This window comes from Thalia democratica, chromosome 2 (assembly GCF_965202585.1).
Source record: "Thalia democratica chromosome 2, ktThaDemo2.hap1.1, whole genome shotgun sequence".
NCBI lineage: Eukaryota > Metazoa > Chordata > Thaliacea > Salpida > Salpidae > Thalia > Thalia democratica.
In genome coordinates, this window is record NC_139166.1 from 61,011,833 (window position 1) to 61,024,176 (window position 12,344).

The 12,344-nt window shown below is 26.2% G+C and overlaps 1 protein-coding gene across 1 annotated transcript; it reads right to left on the reverse strand.

Moving 5' to 3' along the window:
• Positions 1 to 206: 206 nt before the first annotated feature.
• Positions 207 to 1,162, reverse strand: LOC145829889 (B9 domain-containing protein 2-like). Its single transcript, XM_082937764.1, has one exon. It carries the CDS (start codon positions 1,131 to 1,133, stop codon positions 606 to 608), a length of 528 nt encoding a protein of 175 aa, XP_082793890.1. The 5' UTR covers positions 1,134 to 1,162; the 3' UTR covers positions 207 to 605.
• Between the last annotated feature and the right edge of the window lie 11,182 nt (positions 1,163 to 12,344).

Genomic DNA, 12,344 nt, shown 5'->3' on the forward strand with positions numbered 1-12,344 from the left:
TTTAAGAAAAAAAGTTCACAGTTAAAATAACAGTTGCTATGTACAAAATTGAAGCTCTACGGCACTAATCAATATTTACAGAGGTAAAACTAATACTAAAAAAGAGCAATTTTAAAGAATGCAAAACAAAAAATGTATCAAGCAAAAACATAAAGTTACAAACAAAAAATTGTTGTACAACTACATCTAAAATAAACATTATAAATAAAAAAATAAATCAAATAATCTCAAATATGTTGCTGTTTAGGTATAAAAAGAAAATTATTAAAGAACTTAGTTTGTAAAACTTTTGAATAATAAAGATTAACTTAAATTTTTGAATTGTAAAAATCTATAATTTCACATATGAAAAACCTTAGAGCAATACAACTTAATGGTAGTAAACATTTTTTTGGAACCTAATTACTTTAAAACAGTTATAATAGTTTATATATTAAAGCTCATAAATAAACAAGAGTGCTATGTTCATTGATGAGTTAATGAAACACTTCTCTACTTACACACTGATTATTTCATCAGTAATAAAAACTACACGAAAACTAAAAATCTTTAAAATTTTGGTCAGGAAAAATCATATAAATATTAAAAAAAAAGTACAGCACTTCTCAGCACTCAATGCCATACTTGTCAAAGTTCCTGAAAATCAAGTCCAGGTGAATGTGAACTTTCCCGCTCGCCCTGGTCTTCAGCTTGTACCTGTCGAAACCGCTGTACACCACGTCCGGGTTCTTCAAGTACAAGCTGCCGCCCACAAAGTAGCTCTGCACCTGCTCGCTCAAGGTGCCCACCGGCTTCCACGTCATGCACTCCAACTCGTGGTGGCCGGGGCTGGTGGGCACGTGGATGAAACCGTACCCAAACAGCTCCACCCTCCCATACAAGTCCTGGTGCCACACCTGCACGTGCAACCTTGGCCACCCCTGCACCCCCTTGGTGCCGTAGTGCAGGTCAACGGGGTGGGACCACGAGGTCATCTGGTCGGTGATGGGACGGTCCACGTGGGTCTGCCCCTCCTTTTGGCCCTCTATGAGCTTCCAGGCGCCCCCGGTGTGCATGCCCCACTTGCAGAAAAGCGAGGACTCTTCAAATTCGGAGGCGCCAACAATGCGGCCTATTATGTGCAGCTCCGCCATCGTTGAATGTTGTTAGATTTAATCTAGTGGTGTCTGGAGAGTGAATGAAAGTTATAGTCTGAGTATTTCATACATGAAAATATTAAACTTGTAATGGTTTTTTAACTTTTGAAATAATGTTTTAGCAAAAAAAAATCAAAAATAAATAATAGCAGGTGATGGAACAAGAAAATCAGTAGGTTTACTTAAATTTGTTACAGTAAGAATAAATTCTGAAAATATTAACTAAACTCTAACTTTAACCAAAAAAAGTTTAAAAGTGTATAAAACTAATAGCTGAAAAAATTTGTTATCAAGATTTAACATATTTAGTTATACTTATATCAGACATAATTTAACTTTTATTTATAGCTTAAACTTTAGTTTTACACTTAAAAATTTAGTTTATATTTTTGTTAAGAAAAAATGATTAATAAATTAAACAAGGCCAAAGGTACATTAAATATATTTATATATCATCACACATTAAATAAGTCTTTGTTATAATTTGTTTAATACAGTTTCTCTTTCATAAAGTATTATAGTGTTTCAATTCAATAAAAAGTATACTTAAGCTAATGAAACATTGTGTATAATCAAATTATATTTTTAATATTGAAAACTAAAAAAAATTATTGCTCCTTTCAAGGTTTAAAAAAACACTGAACTTTTATTACTATAATAATTTACATTAAGTTTATATAAGCTTGACAAATATTGCTAAAATTTAAATGGTTATAATTTTTAGTAATGGTCAAAAACTTTTAAAATATATATAATTAGAAAAACTTTTTATTATTTTTTTAAAAACTGTAAACTCTGTCACTTTCAAGAAAACTTTGCACAAGTAAGCTAGAAACAAAATTTTCTTATTTCAAATAAAACACATTTAATAATTAAATTTGACTAATTAAAAAAAATTTGTAAACTCCTCAAAAAATCATTTATAACACACATATTTTGTGATATAAGATTAACATTACAATGTTTGTTAAATTTTAATAATTATATTAAATAATACAATCTAAAGAAATGAACAAAAACTATTTTTGTATTTCTTTGTAGTGTTAAAGCTAATAATATTGAAATTAAAAAAGTTAACAAAAAAAAAAACTGATTTGACCTGAGTAGATATGTAGTTCATAAAAAGATACATAAATAAAACCATAAAAAACAAAGTGAATTGGTTATTATAATTTGTTAAACTGTAAACGTAATAAAACAAACTTGAGTAACCAAAAAGTTTAAAACAAATTAAAAACTAGTATTATTTTATTTAGCATATCTCTTAAGAATTTTTAAAAATCAGTTTTTAGAATGGCATAACAGAATGACAAACCTTAAAGTTTGTAAACAACAAAAATTCAATAACATTATTTTTATCTACACAGCTTTAAGATTTGCTCACATTGTGTTTTTGTATAACTTTTAGATATATTTAAAAATAAGTTAATAGTATATTAGATAGATACAAACTATAAAAAACTAGTAAAAAAAACATAGTATAATAATAGTTTGAGTAACTTTTTGAGGAAATTGTGTACTATCCTCTAAAAACATATTTTGTGTATTTAATTCTAACCAAAGTTTGAATTTTCATGTTTTATTCTAAAATTTACATTAATTTAAAAACTTTAAAATATAATTTAAAAATATCTATAATAGCTATAATACATCTAATAATAAGGTAGAAAATAAGACTAATTCCTATTTTCCCTTAACTTATTTGTTGTTGAATTATCAAAATTTTATTTAAATAATTTCTTGTTTAAAACAAAAAAATATAAATAGAAGTATTGAACAATAATTAAGGACATAGGGGTTAACTTTTTTCACAATTTAATATTATTTTATATAACTTTTACAAAGCTACAAGATGCTTTTTATAGATTTAAAAACTTCAAAATAATTTCTAAATAATGGCTTATCAAAGTGAAAGACAACAATAAGTTCCTTATTGGAGGAGCAAACTAAAATGACTAATAACTAGAAATCACTAAAAATATATCTCCTTCTACGTTTTTTGAGATAACTACCTCAAATTTTCAAGAAAAGTTCCTTGAAATATTTAGAAAAATCTGTCCGAACTAATTTTATATAAATATATAAAAAATAAACAATAAAAAAATATTTTTTTGGATTTTTTGTTGTAAAATTTATTTTTTTAAATTTTTTCTAAATATGTTTGGACAGAATATTCTAAATATTGCAAGGAACTTTTCTTGAAAAAACAAAGATGTTTGGTGTTCTAAATGCGTTAGATTCTTAGCTTTCTTATTACTAATTATTCTTATTTCTAGTGGCAGTCTAACTGTGTACTCCACCTCTTTAGTGGAAGTAGTTTTTGTTTTACAATTAGTGGTTTTAAAATGACTTAAGTGTTATACTTCTAATTCAAACGTTTGATGAGTTTTTGTATGAAGAAAATGATTTTTTGTATGCAGAAGCTCTTTAAAGAAAAATTACTTAAAAATTGAAAAGCTTGAAAAACTCTTTTAATTGCCTGAGTTTACATAGAAATTTGAAAAAAAATCTGAATTTTAATTTAATCTTAAACTTATATCCAATTGTATATTAAGTAAGTATCAGCACATATGATATGCTTGAATATCCTATTTTTACAAAACACTATGAAACATCATACCTTGGTTTTTATTTGAAAATCTGGCTTGGTGTAAACAACTGGGTTGCCACAGGTAAATGAGAATCTTATTCCAGACTTTTGGTAGTACATGTTTTTGGGTCTACTTTTAGTTTTAAGTTAAGTTTAAGATAAAAAACAGTTTAAATGGTATTTATAACATCATTGAAAAGATACTGTGAAGCTACTGCAAATGTGCTTTTTAGTAAAAAAATTCATGATGACAAATTTTTTTAATCTAAATTTGTATTATCGTAAGTTTATTGTCCAGATAACTGCCTAGGCATCAAAACCTAGGCCACTTAAACAGAAAGACACATAACAAAATAAATAAAAATCAAAAAAACTAAAATAAAAATAACAAAATAAGCTCTTTTTTTTCAAACAAAGATAAAACCATATTTTGATATAATATATAAAGAATTTTTATATGAACATAAAAGCAAAATTCTAAACCACAAACTTATACTTATTTAAGCTTTGAAGTAGAACGATAAACATGAAATATTTAAATGCATTGACAAAAACAAAAAATAAACCTAAAACCCCAAGCACATTAAGGCCATAGGGGGGGTCCAACTTATTTTTTTACAAAAATTAACTTTGGCTTTTATATAAAAGTACAAACTACAAGCCATTAATTATAGAATTCAAAAATTTCATTTCACTTATGAGATATTTCATTTTTGTAAAAAGTTTCCGAAACAAACCTACTGACCGCAAATTTTTTGGGGTCAATTTTCTTGGAAATTTTAAAATTCATAAAAAATTATCTCCACATTAATTTTTTAAGCAATCTTATTCAAATTTTCAGGAAATATTCCTTATATTTAAAGAAAAAACTTAACTTATGAATTTTAATAACTTTAAAACACAAAAATTTTATGACAAAATGAAAAAAAAAATTTTTAATCTAATTCCAAAGTAACGTTTTTTTTTTTTATTGTATAAAGATTTGACTGTTAAAGTTTGAAGAAAATTGCTTAAAAAATGTAGGAGAAGATATATTTTAAATAAAGTAGTCTTTTTTTGGTGTTTTAGTTTTTCATTCCCATAGGATACCTATTATGCGGCCCGACTTTGACCGGTCATATCTCAAAAAAATAATTCAAACTTATTAAAACATTAAAAAGCATCTTGAAACCTAGAAAACTCTTATAAAAAAAGACCAACTAGTAAAAATTACCCTATGACCTTAACAATAGACTGGCCAGATAAATAATCATTAAACATATTGAAAAAGGATACATTATTAATAATTAATAGAGGAAAGGACCTGATTTAAAAATTGAATTATGAACTAAGCTAAATCTCAAAACTAAATCAACGGTTGATTAAATTACTTACTAATTTTACTAACAAACATTTAACTTAAATAAAAGTTTTTTAACTTTAATCAAAATTCTTCAACTTATTTGCAAGAAACTAATTCATTTGGAAGTTTGTTCTATACTTAAATTAACTGATAAAAAAAGAATTATGCCAAGGTAGGGTACATTTGTTGTCCCGACCTTAGATTTAAGCTTAGTCTAACTTTTTGTGGGTGGCAATTTATTTAAAAAAAACCTCCTAGCTCTTACCACCGTCACACTACTTACATTTTTCTGAATACGACCCCTATGTAAATTGTATGGGACCTTAAAATTTTGAACTTTAAGTTCTTGGCTGAAATTATTTTTACATGTAGCAATTATCACAAAAACTTATTCCATGCGTTTTCAGAGAATTTGAAGAAAGCCTCTTGGAAGAATTTTTTTTGAGGGGCAACTGATGCACCCTAATGTGAAGCTTCATTATCGGAATGATGTTTGCATGTAATTTTTTTTTCTATTTCCTCTCAGTAAGTAATTAATTCTATAAGGTTCAAAAATTGATTGTATATTAATTGTAGTTTCATTGTGAACTAGTTGAAAAAAGTTATGAGTCAAAAACAAGTTTCCTGTATTCTAAATATTTCATATTATGTTTTGTTAATCTATCAAGGTAAGACGTATAAGAGATATTGCAGCAGTTGAAGATTATCTGGTATATTTTCTTTGAACGGATTCTATATGGTTAACATCTTTTTTTAAATATCTATACCAGATTGGTGTGTTATATTTTAACTTAGGACAAATGTACAAATGTATATGATTTTTTGAGTCAAATCAAAATTTTAGTACTTGACATGTAAAGATTGCTTTAAACTCCAGATTTTCAAATTATTTTTGTTTAAAGTTCCAGGTTTTTATTCAAAATTTCTTAAATTCCAGGTTTTTTTTAGCTTCAATTGTTGAATTCCAGGTCAAGTGGCCAGCCTGAAACAGCTGCATAGCTTTTAGAAATAAACAAACATAAACTTATGGTAAAGATGGCAAAAAAAAAATCACTATAATATAAGATTGTAGTAGATAAAATATTGGTTATTGAGTACAAAAGGTCCGCACGCATTTTGATAATCATTATTTTATGTCTTCATATTCATTATTTCATTATTTGGTTAAGAAACTTTATTACTAACTGTAAAGAATAGTGTCTTTATTACAAAAGAAGATGATGTCATTTCAACTTTAAAAAATGTTTCAACTGTGAACATTAAGATAATTAACAGTTAAAAAAAATTCAAGTTAGCAGTTAAAATGTCATTAGAAATTGTAATGACACTAGTTTTTTATGAAAACAATAAATATCAAAATGCGTGCTAACCCTTCGTAATCAATAACTAAAATATTAATGCCATCTTCAGTTTCAAGTGAACATTTATAATATCATTAGAATGGGAAAATGAAGATTAACTTAAAAACATATGTATTGAGCTGAAAAACTTTCAGAAACCTTTTTAAAGATTACCGAAAACTTAAGAAACAAATAGAAAAACCTCCAATTTTAGCTCATCTGTCTTTTTTTAATTTTGATATATCCACTTTCAAAACTCACAAATTATTAATCAATGAAGGTTGGAATGTTACTAGCATTTGTAATTATGCAAACAAATCTTTAGCGCCACTTTGTGGATAGAGTAAGTAATTATATTTTAATTTTATCGTAAAAACACACCAGGTTTAAACTAAACAAAAACTGAAAAGAGTATGAAAAATACTAATAAATAATATATTTTACGAAAAAGTTAACTTTAAAAATATCTCTCTTAATAAAATAGATTCAGTAAAATGTAAAAATACAGTTACAAATTAAAGAGGGATGAATTTTAAACTTTTTTTTTATTATTTTTGGTTTACGTTTTTCTTTCCTTCATTAGAATCTTTAAAACTTAAAAAACTTGATCATTCGTATCTCAAATATTAATATATGTTAACAAAATTGTAAAAATACCTTGTATCGATATCTGTTTTATGTAGCATTCAAAGAAATAGAAAAGTTCGTGTTTTCATTATATGTTATTCTTTATTTTTAAGTTTAAGATTTTGGTCTTTTAATTTTTATTTTAGCTCATTTCTTTACTTGATAAAACAAGCGAAGTGTTTACAATTAAGCACAATGTTTACAAGTATCACCTCTTTTGACCACACTTTATGAGCGTGAATTTGCTTCAGTTCTTATATGTGTTGTTATTGTTTTAATAATTAAAAAGAATATTAACAACATAATACAAACTTAAAAAGTAGTAACTTGAAAAATATCTGTATACATATTTACGTTAGTTTATTATAAAAAGATTTACTATAGGTAAAATCATTGCAAAAAATGATAACACAATTTATAAAAATCAAATAAATGAATAACATAAGCATTTTGTAAGTTCTAATTTTAAACAACAACATCTTTTTGTTTTTAATAAGTCTCAAAGTATATAGCTAGTTAAAGTTTCTGGAAAACCATTTGCAGCTCATTTCCTTTTATTTAGTTAGATACTTTGGTATAGTTATACTTTTGTCTGCTAAATATTCATCAAACGAAATGTGCCAATTCTGAAGAACACTTATGTATCTTCTTTTTAAAAAACTTTTAGTTGCTTGCTTAATCACCTCAAGCACAAGTTGTTCAAACCGATGCTCAGGTTTAGTATCCATTTAAGAAAATGATCGCGTTTGACTATTTTCAGCTTCTCTGACTAGAGAACCTTGTTGATAAATATGTATCTTTTGCTTTCTGAAACCTAGCAACGGTAGAGTGCAGTACGAAAACTGTTACTTTTGTCGTTTGTTTATTAATCTGTTGATTACTTGGTTACTATATAAGTTTGTAAAATCTTACTACTTGTTAGCTTTGTACTCCACTGATGAGAATTGCTCGAAATATGTTTAGTCTTATTGAAATTGTGTATCTTACATACTTTATTGTATAATTAAAGTTGTGTTCCAATAGTTAAATTTTTAAGAATACTTTCCGATTTAAAATAAAATAAGATAACTACATTAAGTTTAAAGATTCATAACCAGAATATAATTGTTTCTAATAATGATACTAATAAGCACTAATAAAGTATGTTTCTTTATTAAATTATTAAATGCAATTGTATCAGATTATAGTTTAACTAGTTAGTGAATTAGTAAAGTAAAATTTGTAACATACTTGAATTCTATTAGTTCTTGGTTTACTATGCTCTTAAAATATTATAAAATTAAATCGTTTTTTTTTTTTTAATTTTTCTACTTTCTTTAAATTATTTTTATGGTTGACAAAAAAATACTATACAGTGATCAACAAATACGGTAAAGCTGTAATAATGGTAATTTCATATTCATTTATTTTTCTTGCTTGCCACGTATGCACAGAGTTTATTTTTGTAACTGGTATCTTGGAGCCTGTGATACCCTTTAAAAAATCATAAAGAGAAAATTTAATTTTTTTCTTAAAACTTTTTTAATTGAAAAATTGACTAGCAATGAAAATTAATTTGTTTTTTTTCAACAAACTTGAAAATGGTAATAGTTTAATTTAATCTATCAACTTGCAAACTGATAATTTAGGATATATAATTTTAATAAATTTTGTATTATTCAAAAATGAGTATATTAAATAAATGTGTAATTAGTTTTAAATAATTATTTTTATCTGAGGATGTTTTAAATTGAAAATTAATCAACAGCCTAGTATAAAACCATTACCTAATTACCACAATACATTTTATTAAAAATGCTAGTAGTATAAGTACAACAATTATACATTATTTTAACATTTATCTGTACTAGAAATTTAGCGTTAAATAGTTTTGTTTAAATTAAAGCAGATTCTCTCAAAGTTTTATTATGATATTTCATTGTTAAACAAAATTTTAATATTGTTTTTCAAAACAAAACCATTATATTTTATAAAAATGTAATCGTTTAAATTAACTATTAATGTTAAAATGAAAACATTAGCGAAAAAATCTAACAGAGCATAAGCTTTGACTTTTTTATGCCTTAAAACAAGCTCTACTTAACATAAATATCTGAAGTTAGTTTTAATTAAAATAACTAAAATCTATTACTTTTTTTAATCTGACTTAATGGTCTTCTTCTGTTTTAATTTGTTAATTGTTCTAAAAAGTTATTTATAATTTTTTGTTATACTAGAGTTAAACTACAAAAACTTTTATTTAAAAAAACATTTTTAAAACAAAACTTATGTATATATATATAAATGTTTCTAGACGTCTTATATTCTTATGGAAAGTTATTTTATCTTTAAATTTGCAAACAAAAATAGTTTATTACAAGTATAAAGTAATTAATTTTGCATCATTATTGTTGTATGTAAAAAAAAATTCTACCGATTTAGCTAAATTGATTTTGAATACTAAATTTATTTTTATTGTATCAGGGTGAATAACATTCGGCTTTTAGTTATAACTGAATTTTAGAATACGTTACTAAAAATTTACAAAAACAAACAAAACAAGAAAATAGAAAATAGAAAAGTTTATTGTCATCTAGTTCTTTAATCGCACTCTATCATCAGTGTGCGTTAAAAAAAATCTGACCGAACTTATGCCTACAAGTAGGACATGTGTTGTGGTCCTTGAACCAACTATCCGCGCAAGTTCTGCACAAACAGTGGTTGACGTGACAGCCCAAACGAACCATCCGGGTTCCGACTTCAAGGTCTTCAAGGCAAACGACGCACTGTTCACCGACCATGGACTCGTCTGCCCGAAAATTTTCAAACCTGTCGATTCGTTCGGACGTCAGACCTTTCCTACGTGTACGATATCTGGGGCCGGGTTGATGAACGTTTTGATCTCTTTCGTGGGGCGCTCGTCCGTTCCGCGGTTGTCCCCGACCATCTCGACCTCGTCCGTCGGAATGACGGCGACCCATGCCAACCGGACGCTGGAATCCACGCAGGTCTTGCTGACGACCGATCAGATGCAAGTCTTCACGCGCCCCGAAAATATCTTCGCGCTCAACAACAACACGGTCTTCCGTGGTGTTTTTTGGTTTGGCTAGAAAATTAAGGTTGAGTTTTAAATGAGTTGTTAAACCCGTAGACAAGCAAGAGGTAATTAAACAGTTCTTGTATTAGAAATTACTTTTGCAAGAACTACTCGGCTCTATGCTTAGGGTTCTTTTTGAAAATGTGCCTTGTGTTATATAGCATAATTTGTTAAAATATTTAAAACGTTTTTATACGAGTCAAAGGTTGAAACTAGTCACAACAACAGTATGGAAACTAGTTGATGCATTAACCAAGGTGAATTTTATGATAGAAATTTAGTTATTCATATCTATATATAGCTAACAAGTAGTTGGTAAACAATTACTACTTATACAGCTTTTGTTATTCTGATATGGTTGATAAAGATGTTGTACTAACTTACTTATGAAATCAAAAAAAAGTATTCATATAAGAGGTCTTTTAAAATGTGCTAAACACATTTATTTATTTAAAAATCAACTTTATAAACAAAAGGTTAACTAATACAATATAAAAATGAAGTAAGTGTTAAAATAGATACAAAAATGTAATTCATGTTTCTCATACCTACGGGCTACGATTATTTATCTAGAATAAATACATAAAAAAAAAGAAACATACGTTTTAGTAGAAACTTTTTATTTAATCTAAAATTCAAAATATTTAAGATTATTGAAATATTATTTTGTAATATACCGAGTAATAATTTGAACGCAATGCTATTGTTAAAATTTAACAGTTATTTAATCTTAAAAACTTAACTTCTATTGATATTTAGATATCTTTAGTCAATTAAGTTGTCTCAGCTGAAAGTGTATACATTAATTTTATTATTAAAAGTTAAAAACGTCCATATGATACAGTTTAATGATTAAAAGATTTTTTGTTCCTAAATTATCTTTAAAGAAACACAGAACTGACTTTTACTTAAATTTAAGGTTAAGAGTAAATGTTGAAATGTCACTTTAGTAATGTATTTCAAACTACACGTATAAAAATAAAATAAATCATTGAAGATCAATAATAAAGTTATATACTAGAAATGAAATATCAAAATAAAGAACATCCAGGAATCTGTTTAAATATAACTTAAAATTTTGAACGCGTATTATTAACGTAGATAGGCTAAAAATAAACCATAATCTTTATTTTATCTACATATAGTACTTTAGATTAAATATCTTATTAAAATTAGGTAAGTTTTTTTTTTCAAATAGGCTGTTGTTAACTTTTAGCTTGTGTATCATCAGGTTGAATTAAAAATTCAAAACTAAATAAACATTATCTAATGTGTTGGTTTTTGTTTATACTATGTTTTACTAATTTTATATATTCTAGATCAGTAGTCGTCAAAGTGTACACGAAGTTTTTTTTGGGGTACATGAAACTTGTTTCGATTGCATGAATTTTTCAGGTTGTGCTAAAAAAAAACTTAATCTTTTTTCAGTTTATTAATTTTTAAGAATGAAATTTTACACTGTTATTATAGTAATTATAGCCCTAACAATTTCTTTGATCATTTTGTTGAAAAACAACCATTTTTGTTCTTTTAATACAATCAATTCAAATTAATCTATTTGCCTGAAAAATTTCTAAAAGACTTACACGTAGAAAACGTTAGTTTACAAGCTTATATTTGACTTTGTCAATTCTTGTAGCTTAAGCTTTGTGCTACAATTAAAACTACTAAGTAACATTATAATGAAGTATAAAGTATATTAATCAGTAATTTAATAGTATATCAACATACGAAATCATTTTAATAAAATAAATACTAATAACTATACATTTAATAAGTTTAGTACTAAAACGTTAATAAAACTTTTAGAGTATTAATATACTCATGCCTCTAAGGATAACTCAGTCTTAATTTTTTTAAGGTTTCCACATCTTCAGAATAGCAAGGCTGCCAAATAACCTGGAATCCTGAATAATTTTGGAATAAAACTTTAAGCAAAAAAACTTGGAAAATCCTAGAGTTTGAGAAAATTTGAAAAAATCTTGAATTGTAAACAAAAATCACCTAAAAACCTGGAGAAACCAAAAAATTTCAACAGTTTTAACATTTGTAGCAGGGACGTAGCTAGCTCAAAAAAGTTACAAATCTGCAAAGTAAAAAAATACAGTTATGTTAAAAATTAAAAAAAAAGAATGTTTAAGTACTAGTATTAACTGTATGTAAGCAAATTTATACAGCTCTTGATTACTTTTGTGTTGCCACTTTTGTAAACCCATAAACTAAAATAAGAAAT

What these genes read in the sequence shown, in the direction of transcription:
- LOC145829889 (XM_082937764.1), bottom strand. Translation starts at nt 1,133, where the DNA reads ATGGCGGAGCTGCACATAATAGGCCGCATTGTTGGCGCCTCCGAATTT.